The following is a 17,955-nucleotide window of genomic DNA, read 5'->3' as shown; positions in this document are numbered from 1 at the left end:
GAATGATTCTGGTTTCTTCCCTCTTCATTGCTTAAATTAAAGTAAATGAATGAATGTAAATTTGTTTTCACCACAGATGATTATCTCTTTCTGAATCACTCTGACATATTTACCAACTATGGCCTTGAATCATATTTTAAATAGGCTCATTTTTAAGCCCAGTATTGAAAATCATAATGAGATTTTATGTGACTCAAGCATTTGTAATACTACAAACAGTGACTCAATGGTAAATACTCCTCACATAGTTTGTTCTTATTCTAAGCATTCTCCAATTAGCTAGTAATAAAGCTGTGCTTTTCCTCTGTAAAGTGTTAGCCTTGATTCTAGCAACAGAAATTTGATTTGTGATGTGATGGCTCAGTAACTATAAAAATGTACAGCAAATATATAGTTTTAAGGATTTTTTAATTGCTCTAAACACAGGAGGAAACAGTTATGAACCCCAGAGGTATAGATGGAAATGAACCAACAGAAGGAAGTAACCTACTGAATAGCAATGAAAAAATGCAAGAAACACCAGCTGAACCAAATCACTTGCAAAGACTAAGACAGACATTTGCTTGCCCTCCACGTGGTTTACTGGATAGAGTAATAACAAATGGTATGTAAATGATAAGGATGAATTCAGAACAAGAGGGTAAAAGATGAAGTTGTTATAATGAGAGACTCCAAAGTAATATGGTTTAAAGGACACAAAGACGTTTACTTCTCTCTCACATAAAAACTACAAGGTGAACAATTCATAACGGTATGTAGCTCTGCTCCATAGTCATTCAGGGTCCCAGGCTGACAGGGCTCCACCATTTTCAACACAGGGCTACCAAGAGCAGTGTTGTCACCACCATTCCCGCTAGCAGAAAGAGGGAGAGAGCAGAGGTCAAGGGCATTTTCCTTTTCTGTATCTGAGTAATTTCACAGGATTATGTTAGGCCTCCAATGAGAAAAATGACTGAGAAATTACTTATAAACAGAAAAGCACCAAATAAATGTTGGTTGTTATTACTGTTAAGTCATGCCACTAACGTTTGAGCAAACACAGCTCAATTTATACTTCCAAACAAATCCATCATTTTGTAAGTAAAGACCCTGGTTTCCAATTCAACTTATTGCTGCTATTACTTAAAATTGGGGGGTTAAGGAGGGGGAATTCATCTCTGCACTATTTTGATGTGTTAGGGTTGGGAGATGTTTGTCTTTTAGGAATGGATTTGGTCTTTGGAGGCATCCCAACATTATTCTGATATCAATTTGATGAATAAATGGACGTTCAATTTCAGTAATATTGTTTTTGTTCAAAAAGGAAGTTGTGTGCATGTATACTGCATGTATATTGGAGGATGTGTAATATAGTAAGAAAAAGGAGAATGGGGTTGAAACTTCTCTATAAAGGCAAATTTAAAGACAGTTTCAAAAGTTGTGTTGAGGAATGACAGCATCATTAAATATATGGCTTCCCCCAGTAAATATGTTGAAGAATGTAACATGTTTGATCTAGAAGTTATATTTACTGAAAAATCAGGCTCACTTCTTTATACATATACTTCATTTGTGAGCTCTGAAAAACATTTTTATCATTCGCCACTGGGACAATGGAAGCCAAGTATGATACGTTATATTGTACTTCAGGCTCTAAATATGTTTTTAATGAAATTAGGTAAGTTTCTAAACCAGCATGAGAAAAAAGTCTCAAACTTTACTTAAAACATATAGAGAAAACCAGGTTCCGGAACATACACTAGTTGAGAAGGCAACTAGTTCTTTTTATTTTTTTTAAACTTTCACCGTTCAAGTTATGGCACACTTCTAGTTAAAACATGTACACTACAATGGATATGGATTGCATTAAGGAAAGGGGTATAAAAGAATGATGTGATTTGGAGACTAGTTTTATAAAATTCTAAAATCATTGTCCTTAAAGCTGCCTGAGAAATGGGGACTCACGGTACATAAACACCTCTCACTTGTTTTCTTATACTTCCGTTTCTGAGGCTTACAAGACTGCTTTTTCTCCCTGTACTCCTTCCTGTGACCCTTCATCATGCAAAGTATTCTTCTTAAGAAGTAAATCTTACATGTGAAAATATTATTTTTCAAAATTGTAGATAAGAAATAAATTATTAATTGAATTAAACATGATTTAGAGAAACCTTATACATGTACACTCACTATGTATTCAGAATTTCATTTTGAGTATGAGGAGGGAAAAGCGAAGTTAGGGTTTTTTTTTTAAAAAGTAGTGTAAACGTATGGGCACCAAGGGGGGAAAGTGGCAGGGGTGGGGTGGTGGTGGGATGAACTGGGAGATTGGGATTGGCACATATACACTAAAATGTATAAAATAGATACCTGCTGTATAAAAAAAATAAGTACAATTTTTAAAAAAAAGTAATGTTGTAAAGCCTTAATTCTACCTTTCTGAATTAGTATCAAACTAGGTTTATGCTGTGATAAGATGCAAGTTAGTAGCTGGCAATTCCTGATTTCCCATTATATTTCAGCCCCTGTTACAAATTTCAGCCCTGATAGCCAATTGGGAAATACTGAAGGCCCCTTTGTTATTTTGTTGTAATAGCGTCATAAGCCTAGAAAATCTGGAACAATTCTGTAAGGATTTAAAAAATGGGACATTGGACGTGATCTCTAGCAATATGTAGAGGAGACTCAATGAATAATCCTTTCACTTATGCCAGTGAAAACATCTGAAAATAGTTTAAGGCTTTTTAAATATACCTTTTATCTGTCAAGAAAACAGGAAGTCATCGGACACCAAAAACAAAGTATAAGTAGGAGAGAGAAATAAACACTCAAGCTGGCCTTCTCTCCAGAGGCTTCTGCAAAATACCAGTGAACTTGAGATTTATTCTGAGAACCGTGAGAGTATAGGAGGCTTTGCTAGAGCCGCCCAGGTTGGGAGAAGTATCATAGGAGAAGTCATTCTCCCTCACCCACACAAAGTTGGAACCCAATGTGATGGTGGATTTGAGGTAAACCTGCCCTGCAGAGGGGCCCAGTAACTAAACCTGTCTGTCTAAACTGTGGTGCTGGCTGGAGGAGGGGAGAGTCTCCACTAAAAATGGGTAACTTCATTCTGATTTGTGCTCCAAATTCATAGAAAAATAACTCAAACTGAAAATATATCTAAAAGTGGTCCCAATTTGTAAGCATCTAAACACATGGTAGAAGCAAATTCAGATCCTATCTGGAAAAACTCAGACTCAACCTAAGGCTCCAGCAATTCCCAGAGATACAGTTGCAAGGAAGAGCCCACTGTTGCAAGAAAACAAACAAAAAATCATAAATAAATGCACAAGGAAACAGCTCAACATTTTCATTATCAGAAAATAGAATATAAAATATTTTTGATATCTGTAAAAACCTAAAGAGGAAATAGCAAGTATGAGTACAAAACAACTCTTTATAAAAATGAACAGATTTTAATAAGAACCAAACTGAAGTTCTAGAGATGAAAAATGAAGTACAGTAATTGAAATTTAAAACAGTAGATAGACAACAGAGTAAGTGGAAAGAAAGCTGGTAAACTAGCAAGTAGATCTGAAGAGATTATGTACAATGCAACACACAAAGACAAAGATGGGAAATATGAAACTAGGGTTAGCAACACGGAGAGGAGAGTGTGACTATTTAATCATAGTTCCAGGAAAAAAAAAGAATAGGAAAAATGGGGGAGATAAAATATTAGAAGAAATACAGAATTTATAAAAAGCATAACTCCTAAGCAAACCAAAAGGAAGCCATTCCTAAACATATACTGAATTTGCAGAAAGCCAAAGGAAAAGAAAGATCTTAAAACCAACCAAAGAGGGCTTCCCTGGTAGCGCAGTGGTTGAGAGTCCGCCTGCCGATGCAGGGGACACAGGTTCGTGCCCCGGTCCGGGAAGATCCCACATGCCGCGGAGCAGCTGGTCCTGTGAGCCATGGCCGCTGAGCCTGCGCGTCCGGAGCCTGTGCTCCGCAACGGGAGAGGCCACAACAGTGAGAGGCCCGCGTACCGCAAAAAAAAAAAAAAAAACAAAATAAAACGTATAAAAAAAAAACCAACCAAAGAAAAAGAATTCCCTAAAAGAGCTGAAATTAGACTTACAAAACAGTCACAAAAGACAGAAAACCAAGGAATAATATTTTCAAGGAACGGAAAGTAACTCTCAACTTAGAATTGTATACATAGATAAGCTATCTTTTAAGAATGAGAATAAAGATGATTCCAGATAAATAAAACTAAAAATTTGCTCCCAGCAGATCTTCATGAGAAATATAGCATGCTCTGCTACAGAGTGTTTCTGTACCATGATTTAGTTTATATGCGATGGTAAATAGGGAACTGTGTCAGTGTAATATGGAGTTTGCATTTTTGTACATAATTTTTCCTGGCATATTAATATTTAACATCATCGAGCAATAGCAGATAAGTACAAAGTGAATTGAACCCTTCCCCCAAGAAAGATCAGGTATATACTTTATTACAACTAAAGATAAAGACTTACTAACTTTAAAGATAAAGCCTTTTAAAAAGCTGAGCTCCCTGGGTAAGTACCTTCTTTTGAGGCGGTTAGTTGTTCTCTTAGGGACGTCAAAGACTTAAACTTTCCACGACATTAAGCTGTCTCATGAAGCCACATGTGATGAAGAAGCTGCCAACACTTACCTCAGTTAAAAAACAAAACAAAACATTAACAACAACAAACCATTTGATTGATGGAGAAGGCTACAGTCTGGATAGGATTTGATGGAACTATTCTCTGTTTAGAGCAAATGCTCTCAAGATTCTGCATCTTGAAATAGTAAATGTGGTCCCAGTGTTGAAGTCTGCAAAGAAGAGGTTGACTATGAGAGATACAAATATTAGTGGAGATTTAACTGTGCTGGTACTTTTATTAGGATCGTTGTTGTTTCTGTTAGTGCTTTGGTCACAAGTTTTGAGTTGTGAGCAGTCTGCCCAACTCTCTGTTTTCCATGTGCCTTTCTATTGTCAATGTACGATTTTGTAGAACACAAGGTTTTCAAACAGGGAAACATTTCACATCCTAACAGACATGCCTCTCCTAAAGGAAATACTTCAGGCAACAAAATAATTGTCGAGATGAAAGGTTTGAGATGCCATAATGAATGATGATGAAAGAAAAAGGTAAGTATGTAGGTAATTCTAAACAAACTGACAATAGAAAAGAAGCAATAGTTAAACAATAAACAATAATGCTTAATTCAAGGCAGAACTAAAATACTGGAGTGTGATTGTTAAAGTGTTCTCATGTTTCTGTGAAGACAATATAGATAGTGACTCTCTTTTTATTAACTAATGAATATTTATGGTAAAATTATAAGGAAAAACAAGGGAATAGTTAAAGAAAAAAATCCAAGATAGTAGTTTCTTCTGGCAGTGTGAAAGCAGATGGGCGATGGGATTAGAAAAGGCACACAGGTGGATTCAAAGGCACTGTGGTAATATCCTACTTTTTAAGGTGCTTGGAAATTACCCAGTTTTTTATATTACTGATGTTCTTTAAAACTTACACATGATTATAAATATTTGTATGTGTCTTCATTTTTTTTAATGTTTAGATTATATTAAAACCTGCAGATGACCACTCCTTGGTAAAAACTAGTTTTCCTCGTTTATTTCAGTTACCATGGTGGTTCTTCTGTGGGCTGTAGTTTGGTCAATTACCGGCCCTGAATGTCTTCCTGGAGGAAACCTGTTTGGAATTATAATCCTGTTCTATTGTGCTATCATTGGAGGTAAACTTTTGGGGCTCATAAAGTTACCTACATTACCTCCACTGCCTCCCCTTCTGGGTAAGTGCTAAACACATCCTGTTTACTTCAGAGTAAGTCATATTTAAGTCATATTATGGAAATAATATATAATGGTGTGCCTCTCATGCCCTCTTCCTAAATCCACATTCTTTGACACCATGTTGGTAGCTTAACATTAGCCATGGTGGAAGCATCTTTAAGACAGAACTCAGCAAGTGCTACAAATCAGGGCTTACTATATTGTTAGTCATTCACATCACTGACAAACAAGTGAAGTTCCAACCTGCATTTTCATTGGTTCATTTTCATCTTACTCATTAACATAAACAAAATTATCAACCGATATTCATGGTGACACTGTACTCGCTCGTCATAATGTGAATGACTTCTTTGCTAAGCCAGATAGTAGTCAAGCATTTATTTGTAATCTGATTTTGTCAATTCATTGTTGAACTGCAACCATAGTTGGTTATGGATATGGAGTTCAACAATGAAAAACAATGAAAGCGTTCTATGAGAATCGATTGGCTCTATAGAATTTACAGCGATGATTGTTGCATATTTATAAACTGTATTCTGCACATCCCTTATATCAGTAAAATTTATAATAAATATGTAAATATATAAATACACACACACTTTTTTGGACAGCTACTTATTAAGCATTTACCAGCACACCATTGGCTGTATTGTATTATCATGCTTATTAAAATAATTTAGCCAAAAATATTCTTCCAGAGGCCGTGAGAACTGTCCAAACATGAAACACATGAAAATTAGTCTTAACACTGGACATTATATCTTTAATGTTTCTTCAAAGAATTCCATATTACAAAATTTTAATTTACCACTTTCATTATACCACAAAAGGCATTTTGTGTCCTTTTCTAACAGATTTATAAATCACTAAGTTTTATTTAAAAATCACATATCTTTCACACATATATATTTGCACACAATTCCTGAGTAAAAATTTTTCCTGTTATTTTATGTTAGTGAGGACAATTAATATTGGCTAACAAAGACCAAAATTACTTGCTTTTGAATTTGTGGTCAGCAGTTGAAGCTAAATATAAAAAGAAGTAGAGTTATTTACATTTGACCATGCACTATTTCTCAATATACTTTTCAATTTTAGGTAAAAATAAAGTTATTTTGCTTAATTCATATTATTTATCATGAGTGCTTTTTGTTCTCTAAAGTTATGAATTGAATTATTGTTAAAATGAGTTGTTTCTAAATATGCCTGTATGCTGTGATAAAGGATTGGCAATCCACCTCTTTTGTAAATAAGATACTATTGGAACACACCCATGCTCATTCATTCACATATTGTCTGTGGCTGCTTTCACACTACAATGACAGGGTTGAGAAGTTGTGAAAGAGACCCTGTGGCCCACAAAGCCTAAAATATCTCTTATCTGACCCTTGACAGAAAATGTTCGCTGACTCATGCATCTAAATCAGTGCTTCTCAAACTTTATCATGCAGAAAAATGACCTTGGGACCTTGTTAAAATGCAGATTCTAATTAAACAGATCTGGGGGTGGAGGCTGAGATTCTGCATTTTTAATAAGCTAATCATAAGTTTTCAAACATGGTTGTGCATAGGAATCACCTCATGAAGGCTTTTAAAAGCTGATGCCCAGAGATTCTGAATTAATTGATGTGGCATATGCCCTGGGCATCAGAATTTTTAAAAGTTCCCCAAGTGATTCTAATATGCAACCTAAGTTGAGACTGCTGTTCTAGGCTCCGTGAAAATACACTTTATACCTCATCCTTTTTTTTTTCCATTCTATGCCTATTATTACAACAAACTAAGTATACCACATTGCCAAATGGTACAGACTTGGGCTTTGAGATCTCATGAAATCTCCTGGGGTGACTGAAATTATTCTGAAAGATCACATACGTTATATATCTTAGCATCCCTTTTTGTAGTGTTGCACTTGTGATAGAAAAAAGTCTACCACTTTTTATTGTAGTAGGGCCAGTAACTAAAACCGAAACATTATCTGAATCCATAAAGACTTGTTAAGACAGAATATGTGTGATGATTGCCTGTTCTATATTTTCATAAGCTCATTGAAATAATTGCTAGAGATAGAGGATGAAGGAGAATTTTTTTTATTCCCAAAATAAATGTGAAAACAGTTGCCCTGGAACACTTTCCTTTGCCCATGGTCTGGGCTGATGTGGCCACCTGATTTTGATTTGGATATTCTCTTCTTGCCTCTGAGCCCACATGGGCCTCTCCTTTCGTTGTGGGGAGAAGAACACCTTTCCTAATAGAGGGGTATTATTCTTTTTTCTCTTAATTTGTGTTATGGAAATCTTTTTAAATATGCAAAAGTTATCAATACATGACCAATCTTATTTCATCTACTCCCAAGTTTTTCTGAAGCACATTATAATTGAAAAAAATTTCCATAATACAAATTAAGAAAAAAAGAAGAATAGTCCTATATCAAAGGAGGTATTCTTTCCTCCACAACCTACATGAGAGGGAGAGGCCAACGGGGGCTCAGAGGCAAGAAGATGCCTGCCAAGTCCATATCAGGTGGCCAGAGCAATCCAGACCATTGGCAAAGGAAACTGATTCCCAGGGAAATTTTCACATTCATTTGGGGAACAAAAAAATGCTCCCTTCCCCCCTAAAACTCCAAAAAAAAGCCCTCTTAACATATTTTTGAGTTCTTGTTAGATTATTATTCTTTTTGATTCCAGGTAGTTATATGCTATAATTAATTTAGGACTGGTTTAGATCCACATTTTAAGTTTCAGTAAGGAACTATTGACATATTAATGAAATATAGGGTTAGTGCAGCATTTTGGGCTTGGTAATTCATCAATATCTATGAAAATGAAATATGCCTGTACCCTAGGGCTTAACATTTCCACTGCTAGGGATTATCCTGTGGATATACTTACACAAACCTACAAACATATAAGCTCCATATAGACAAGGACCATGTTGGTCTAGCTGCTATCTGTATTAGCAGGGTATCATAAGGGTCTGGCATGTAGTAGGCACTTAATAAATACTTGATGTATGAACTGTGCTCATTTCAGCACTGTTTGTAATGAAAAATCTTAAAGTCCATTAATTGGTTCCAAAATGATGGTACTTCCAAACAATGAGATACTATTGCAACTATTATAAAATAAGGCAGATATATATATACCAATGGGAATATATCCAGGATATATTGTTAAATAGGGAAATATTATACAATGGTATATAAACATGCTTTCATTTGTGTCCAGCACACACACACACACACACACACACACGCACACACACAAACATGAAAGCGCACACACACACACACACACACACAGAGGCATGCTTAAATAGGTATAGAAACTTTCTGGAAGGGTACAAATAATCCTTAACAATGGAAACCTTTGGGAAATGAAGATCAAAAGTTGCCCTTGGGGGCTTCCCTGGTGGCGCAGTGGTTGAGAGTCCGCCTACCGATGCAGGGGACACGGGTTCGTGCCCCGGTCCGGGAAGATCCCACATGCCGCGGAGTGGCTGGGCCCGTGAGCCATGGCCGCTGAGCCTGTGTGTCCGGAGCCTGTGCTCCGCAACGGGAGAGGCCACAACAGTGAGAGGCCCGCGTACTGCAAAAGAAAAAATAAGTTGCCCTTGGGGTTGGGCATATACTTGTCACTTTACACTTGTCAGTAATTTTTAATTTTACCATAAGCATATATTATTATTCTCATTATTCTTTTAAAAATAGTTATTGTAGACTAGTTTATATTTTCACAAATTCTAGAAAGACCATGACTGCAGAATTCAGAACTTAGAGACCTTCTTCCAGATTAAATGGCAGTGATGAAAGATGCCTGGGAGTGATGCTCCTTTACCTAACGGTGTCTGGAGCAAGTCACAAAAACCCACACGGGTGATTCTTTTCTATTCTCATAGCTTACATTCAAAACATCCCAACACTAGTAAATTTGTCCAGTCATGTAACGGGTGGTGCTTATAAGGACATGGTGAGAAGAGGGTAGTGCTGGAGAACGGAGGGTAGAAGCCTCACAGTATCTGCCGGAGAAGTCTTTCCCTTTGCATGGGCATGAGGTATTATCATTGAGGGCAGGATTCCCTCACAAACTACTCAGTTTCCTCAGTCACACTCAGCTACTTGCAGTTCCTAGAATGTCACACTTCTTTTTCATACCTTGGAAGAAACTGCTTTCTCTTTCAGAAACTTTTCAACTCCCCGGCCTCTTTACCCATTTTCTCCTTCTTTGCACCCCTCTGACTCACCCCTCCCGTCTCAGCTCATACAATACCTCCTCATGCTTCCATAAAATTCAGATTGTCAATTTGTCTTGCTCCCCTAGAGGCTGAAAGCCTGTTGAGGTGTAGTACCCAGTTTTTGTCCATTATTATATCTCTAGTGCCTATTATAGTATCTAAAATACTGAAGGCATTTGGTGAATGTTGAATGGCTGAATGAAAAAAGAGTCACCAGCTGACGTGACAGAGCAATGTCCATTTCATCATAACTCATGTTAAGCCTTTGCAGAGCAGGTTGTGTGGGAGTTTTTTCCTTAAATTATCCTGTTTGAAGGTAAAATGGAATCCATGTAGGTATTTATTGACATTTCAGGTAATCTGACATAGGCAATACTGTCAGGAGCTCTTTGCTAGTTGCACACAAAGGGATGACTAAGTTGGACATTGTATTTTTATTAATATTTATTTATTTTTGGCTGCGTTGGGTCTTAGTTGTGGCACGCGGGATCTTCATTGTGGTGCGCGAGCTGCAGAGCATGTGAGCTCAGTAGTTGCGGCACATGGACTTAGTTGCCCCGCGGCATGTGGGATCTTAGTTCCCCGACTAGGGATCGAACCCACGTCCCCTGCATTGCAAGGCAGATTCTTAACCACTGCACCACCAGGGAAGTCCCTGGACATTCTATTAAAACATTTTACATTTAGAATTTGATCACACTTTCTATCCAAATACTGCATCCTGTTTCTCCCTTTCAGGTTCAGTTATTTAGGAATTATTAATTATTCTAATTTGTTGTTTTTATCTTCATATTAAAGCCTTGTCTTAGCTCCTCTAATTTATTATATTATTTTAATTAAAAGCTTAACCTAATTTCACCTAATGGATAAGCAAAAAAGGAAGTATTTCCTAGGATTATAGGGTAGTCTCTTTCACAGCTAAAGTGCCAAAACCTATTGCCTGTATTTAAAAACTAACTAAAGAGCTGTTTGACTTTTCCATTCTAGGCATGCTGCTTGCTGGGTTTCTCATCAGAAATATCCCTGTCATCAGTGATAACGTACAGATCCAGCACAAGTGGTCTTCTGCTTTGAGAAGCATAGCCCTGGCTGTCATATTGGTTCGCGCTGGCCTTGGGCTTGATTCAAATGTATGAAGTACAGATTTCTAATTATTGACTAGGAATTTTGTTCCTTCACCACTGCCAGTGTTGAGAATCACTGAGCTTTGGGAAAGGGAAGTGGGCATTGTGCATGACATTCTCAAGAAGAGAAGAGAATCTGTTTCATGCAGAACTCTCCCCAGAAGATGTTCCCATACTCTTTCTTGGAGAAAGGTGGAGTTACTATGTGGGGACAGCACCAAGAATAAAGGCCCCCCCCTTTTCTCTGACAGAGATATGGGCCATAGTTATAAATTATGGTCATGAGAGAGAAGACATCATATTTTTGGCATGGGAAGCCCTATATAAGAGTTTAGGGCTAACTGTACTGGCTCAGGAAACTGCCTCCTGTATAGAATGAGTCTCAAGTATGAGGTTTTTAAATGCTTTTTTACATTAGGAATGAATTTTTGGAATGTTTTGATTTAGAAGTGCATGTTTTGGGGGACAGAGGTTTTCACCCAAGCCTCATTTTGGGACCATGAATTATAAATAAAGCTAACACTGAGAGGGTTAAATCAGCTAGCGTGGGGATTCTCCCATCTGAAAGACTCTGGAAGCAGCCTGCCTGGGTGCAAACCTAGCTCCACAACTCACCAATGTCATGATCATAGGCAAATCACTTTAACTTGAGCCTTTTTAGATGAGGACATCTACAAAATGGGCATAATATTACCCATATCGTAGGGCTGCTATGAGGAATAAATAAGCTAGCTCTAAACACTTAGAACACTAGATGTTCTAAGTGGAACATTCCTGGAAGATTTGTGATGATCCAGATGTGGGCTGAATATTGAAGCAAGAGCGTTTAATGTCATAATCTCTGCATGTCTTTAGAGAATTATTTTAGTATGTCTAGTTTTCTATTGCAGGCCCTGAAGAAGTTGAAGGGTGTTTGTGTAAGATTATCCTTGGGTCCTTGTCTTGTGGAGGCGTGTGCATCTGCTCTTCTTGCCCACTTCCTCATGGGTTTACCATGGCAATGGGGATTTATGCTGGGGTAATGGTTTTTCTTTATTGTATGAAAATATGCACAGACATTTAGGGCTTTCACCGATTCCTTACAAGTGAACACGTAATAGCATTTTCTTAAGGACATCAAAAAATACAACATCGATATCAGCATAATCTAAATATTATAACTTCAAATGATAGTATATGTATATAGTATAGTATAGTATGTCTCGCTTTTGCAGTGATTATAATAATTTAAACTGTTGAAGAAGTAATGATCTTTTACCTATACGTGATTCCAGACTGGTGAGAGAGATGCCAGATCTCACCTCAGAGTCTGGTATAAAGGATAATAAATGTATCAATGGTCATCAACACCCAGAAGTGTTTTCCTCCTTCTTTTGTCACCAGACTGTTTGATTAGATGGTTCTGCTGTCTCTTCCTTCCACTGTCAGTTCTTATTTCTAATGGTTAAAAGCCATGAGAATTAAATAAATATGAAAGTACTTAGAATTTAGTACTAGTAAGTATGCAACAAGTAAGAAGTTCTTATTTCTCAGGGTTAGGACCCTGGAGCTATACTGCTTGGATTCAAATCCCAGCTCTATGACTTTGTGTTATGCAATCTTTGGCCAGTTATTTAATCTCTCTGTGCCTCAGTTTACTCATTTGCAAAACAAAGATAATGATTGTAGCTTTTTCATGGCGTTATTGTGAGGATTAAATTAATATATGTAAAGTGCTTAAAATGGTGTTTGGCATGTAGTAAGCACTATAAAATGCTTTCTGGTGTTACTACTGCTGCCATTATGAGTGTCACTGTCAATGTCGTTATGGCCTTTTCCTTCTAATCTGTTGTCTTATTTTACATACTCTATCCTGGTAAAAGGCCTAACGTCACTGGGTTCCAATCCAAAAAGTCTATGGCCATGTTTTTCAAACCTCATACCATAATGTTTTGTTTTTTAAAAAAGGCAGATTCCTGGGGCCTAACCCCGTTAGGTCTTCTATACCACCCATAAATAGAACTTTTTAGGCAGCCTAAGTAGTTCTAACACAGGTTATCCATGGCCATACTTTGAAAAAAGTGTTCTATAGAACTTGCATATATGTATGTGTTTCTGGGTTGGTGCTTTGCTCCCATCTGAAAGACTTTAGCTGTCCAAAGTGTAACCTCTAAAAGAGTAGAGGTTATTATACTTTCAACAACAATAATAATAATAGTAAGATACTGTCATAAATGCCTAAAGTACTGTCTGCTTAGTTTTGTTTTAGGCGCTGTATCTCCAGCTGTCGTGGTGCCTTCAATGCTCCTTTTGCAGGAAGGAGGCTATGGTGTTGAAAAAGGCGTCCCGACCTTACTCATGGCTGCTGGCAGCTTCGATGATATTCTGGCCATCACTGGCTTCAACACCTGCCTGGGCATGGCCTTTTCCACAGGTACAGGGATCCGTTCACAACGTGCTGTTCTCTTGCACTCTAGAAACATAGACTGTGGTGTTACAAGCATGGCATAGTTGCTTGATAATTAATTAAGGCAAATTAAAATGGAAAAAGTCAACTCCCAAGATTTAGTTCCATACTAGGAAGGGACCAGTGGCTTCACCCTCTAGACATAGACTGCTCAAGCAGTTTGGTAAGTGCAGTAAGGGGAGAGTCAAAGGACTTAAAGAAGATTTAGAGAAGGACTAAAACAGCTTCTACATGGAGCCTCTGGGAAAGTTTAATCTTGGAGACCACACAAGGGATGAGTAGACTTTCAATGAGCACAATGACAGCAGGCCAAGTGGGAGGAAGAGCGCTCTTCTAAAACAGGAACAGTTTTAACATTTGGTGGGTAATAGCAGCAATGATTTTAATGGGTATCTTTTCCATACTTACCAAGTGTTGGAAATGGATGCATTATGTTTTAAGTAGTAATGAAAAAGAACTTAAGGCATTTTTTTCTCTCCCACTATTATTCAGTACCCTTACTCTCCTTTGGCACAGCATAAATTTGAGTTCATTTTTTAATCCACGTCCAAGAGTTGGAAATAAGATTTGCAATTTCATATTATTGACAAAATGTAATTGTAGCTTAAATTTAGCTTCAGATTACTTAGTGGGAACACGCCTTCATAGAAAGTCATGTATTTTTAGCCTCTCCACCCCGCTGTAGTTATTGTCCCATTTTGGGGGGTTATATATGATTTCTGCTGAGTACCTAGAACTTCGCCTCTTCCTGTTGCCCCAAAGTTGCCTTACATCCAGTCCCTGCCATATGTCACTGGTTAAATTAATCTTATCAAAAACATGGCTTTCATAAGGTTACCTTCTTGTTCAAGAACCAGTGAGGATTTCCTCTTATCTATTAAGTCAAATCTTCACTTTTTTCTCTTTTGGAAACCTTGTTCTGATGCTAAACTGTTTGATAATAAAGTGCTTATTTGCAGATAAAAAAAAACAAAAACAAAAAAAACTCTGCTCTACCTATCCAGAAGTATGTTTGCACTGTTTTCCTGGTATACACCTTTTAAACAATAGCTCTCAGCCTCAGCTGCATACTAGAATTACGTGGGGAGTTTTTTAAAATACTCTTGTAGGCACTGCCTTAGGCCAATTAAATTAGAACTTCTGGGAATGGAAACCATGGCTTTAGAGCAACAGTTTGCATTAGAATCACAGGGGATGGGGAGAGCAGGGCAGGGAGGGCAACGAGGAGGGTCTGCAGGGCTGCCAGCTGTGGACTACCTGCAGAACCTTCCCAGTCAGCAGTGCTGTATTCCCTCTGCCCTGCCCCACTAAATGTGGACTAAATGTGGTCCTTAGGCCTTTTGCTTGGAACCATCTGGAGCTTCTTTTTTTTTTTTTTTCGGTACGCGGGCCTCTCACTGCTGTGGCCTCTCCCGTTGCGGAGCACAGGCTCCGGACGCGCAGGCTCAGCGGCCATGGCTCACAGGCACAGCCGCTCCGCGGCATGTGCGATCTTCCCGGACCAGGGCACAAACCGGTATCCCCTGCATCGGCAGGCGGACTCTCAACCACTGCACCACCAGGGAAGCCCCTGGAGCTTCTTTAAAATGTGGATCCCAAGCCCTGCCAGATTTACTGAATCAGAATTTTCAGAGGTAGGGCCCAAGAAGTATTGTTTTTTAAAACAACCTTACTATAGCAGAGACTGAAACTAATTGGCTCCTTTCTACACATTTATAGTAAATTATTTACCATATTAGCTCAAGACATAGGCTACTATCACAGCTAGATGCTTTTGACAGTCCCACCATTACCTAGCAGAGAGCTATCCTAGCTAAGTAAAATTACTACAGAGGTAATTATTCTTTTAAATAAGAGAGATGATAGAAACCATAGGGGAGGAAAAGCTATTTCACCTCTACCCACCTTAGGTTCATTGGCTGGGACCCTGTAAATCAGACTGACCAAAGACAGCTTAACAAGAGAAAATGTTTACTAGCATGTGCGTGCGTCCTGCTTACACACTGGAGTACGCAGTGGTGAGTAACTCAAGGGGTGGTTAGAATTGGGGCTTATAAAGCATCTTAGTGGAGAACAGTGATTTTGTAGAGAAGTGCAAGACAAAGGAAAAGGACTTATTGGGGAAAGGCAAATATACGAGCAAACTATTGTTAGATAAGGGCTGGTTTCAGCACTTTGTTATGTAGATTCCTCTGGTGCTGTCCCTGGGCTGATTAGGGTTCCACGTGGCCTCAGTGGTTAACTTCTGTCATTCCTGATGGAGAGGGGAGAGGGAGAGCTTTACAAATTTATGTCCTTTTAAAAGCAAATAGGGAGATGGCAGAGAGCTTATTTTGTATATGTTTCTTCTCAATTGCCTTCAGCTCAAAATAATCCTTATGCCAAAGTGGCATACCTTAGGGGTGGCATATGCTGTACCCGAAATTATAATAATAAGAAACCACATAACTGGTTAGTACATATTCTCTTAGAACAGTTTGTGAGGATGGCTGTATATATTGAGCAATATTAATATAATTTTCTGCACAATGTGCTAGCAAAGATTTTTTTTAAATTAAAGTTTCCTAAATCCTGTTTGCTATGGGGGAAAATATAGTTTACTTACCTCTATATTGTGATATTTCAAAGAAACTAAGCAACGAATAAAGACTCTTCCAAGAGCAATTTCAAAAATAATTTATTTTCAGATTTAATCTTAGAAATAACATTTGAGAAGGAGTAAGTCCCCTACGTTCATTGTAGTAAGAAAAGATTTTACTTTTATTGCCAAATTCTTAAGTTACTGTATTCTGTATATATTAGAGCTACTAAAATCAATATGCATTTATTATTAAAAAATCAGGCTCTTAAATGGAAATTTGAATACTAGATCTGTCTGCTCACCCAGCCTATGCATATAATACAGTAGAACAAATTAGACCTGATTTATGAATTTTATCTTTCATATTTTCTTAGTAAATAATAAATTATGTAAATTTATACTGAAGTAAACATAGAAAAAAGTACACAAATCATAGCTTATGCCTATTTTTAAATTTATCTCCAATAATATGTATACCTTTCTTAATGGAGGCCCATTTTATTAGACATTTTAAGAATATGGAAAGCAGGAAAGATCTGTACATTTTCCTTCTATATAATTAGACTCTTTATGTTAATGATTAACATCTGTGCATTTATGGATTTAGAATTCTGTCTCAAGTTTTTCTTTTTATGTTTTTTTTAAGGCTCCACAGTTTTTAATGTCCTCAAAGGAGTTTTGGAGGTGGTAGTTGGTATGGCAACTGGATTGCTTCTTGGATTTTTTATTCAGTATTTTCCAAGCAGTGACCAGGTAAACGAAATAATCTGTGGGTAAGTCGTGCTCTAACATGTCATTGGAGAAGCATTCTAGAACACTCCCCTGAAAGCTGATGTGAATTATGTGATTTAGAAAATGGCCCCCCATTTTAAAACTGCTCATTGCAATATTAGCGCTGTCCATGAGATTTATGAAGAGGGCTGGATGTATAAGATTTTTAATGCAGTCCTGGAATTTTCTTCTCTAATTTATATTCTGTATACTTCAAACTTTACTGTAAAACAAATAACATCAATTCTAAAATAATACAATATGTCTTTTTATTTATATTAATTTTAATATTTTTATTTATTTTAGTTTTATTATTACTCATAATAGTCAACTAAATCAAGATATAAAATGGCTTTGGGGGCCTCTTTTTTTAGTATCAAAATACCTTAGATTCTTTTTTTTTAAAGACTTTTTTTGATGTGGATCATTTTTTTTAAAGTCTTTATTGAATTTGTTACAATATTGCCTCTGTTTTATGTTTTTTGGCCACGAAGCATGTGGGATCTTAGCTGCCAGACCAGGGATTGAACCCACATCCCCTGCACTGGAAGGCGAAGTCTTAAACACTGGACCTCCAGGGAAGTCCCAAAATACCTTAGATTCTAATACTATCAAATAGACAGACCTTATCATCTCATATCATATAGTTCAACATTTCTCACCAAAGATATCAAAGTCCTTTACTGTACATAGTGATTTCTTAATAAACAAAGGTTTTGTTTGTTTTCCTTTACCCCCCTCGTCTCTTAGATAAACATATAAAAGTCTTTTTTTTTCCCTAGAAGAACTGGCATTATTTTGAGATTTCAGAGCATTTTGAATGGAATTAGAAACTTAAGTAGAACTGTACGTAAGAACATTAATATTAACATTACCTGAATGTATGCTGGTTTGAATTTTTACTGTGCGCAAAAAGCTTCAATCGTAGATTGTAGATTTTATGAATGCGTAATAGAAAGTTATAGGATTTTCTAATTAAACA

At 37.2% G+C, this 17,955-nt stretch overlaps 1 protein-coding gene across 9 annotated transcripts in view; it reads left to right on the top strand.

Moving 5' to 3' along the window:
- The window catches only part of SLC9B2 (solute carrier family 9 member B2), a 47,828-nt gene that overhangs the window by 13,687 nt on the left and 16,186 nt on the right, over nt 1-17,955 (top strand). For all 9 annotated transcript variants that reach the window (XM_024741757.1, XM_024741755.1, XM_024741753.1 and 6 more), the window contains 6 exons: nt 427-604; nt 5,644-5,814; nt 11,039-11,181; nt 12,066-12,193; nt 13,413-13,588; nt 16,849-16,955. In XM_024741757.1, the coding sequence (XP_024597525.1) occupies nt 427-604; nt 5,644-5,814; nt 11,039-11,181; nt 12,066-12,193; nt 13,413-13,588; nt 16,849-16,955 (903 nt within the window). The remainder of the gene's footprint in view (nt 1-426; nt 605-5,643; nt 5,815-11,038; nt 11,182-12,065; nt 12,194-13,412; nt 13,589-16,848; nt 16,956-17,955) is intronic.

Source organism: Neophocaena asiaeorientalis, unplaced genomic scaffold, assembly GCF_003031525.2.
Source record: "Neophocaena asiaeorientalis asiaeorientalis breed wild unplaced genomic scaffold, Neophocaena_asiaeorientalis_V1.1 scaffold218, whole genome shotgun sequence".
NCBI lineage: Eukaryota > Metazoa > Chordata > Mammalia > Artiodactyla > Phocoenidae > Neophocaena > Neophocaena asiaeorientalis.
Note: the sequence above shows the minus strand (reverse complement) of the source record. Positions and strands in the feature narration are given on the sequence as shown.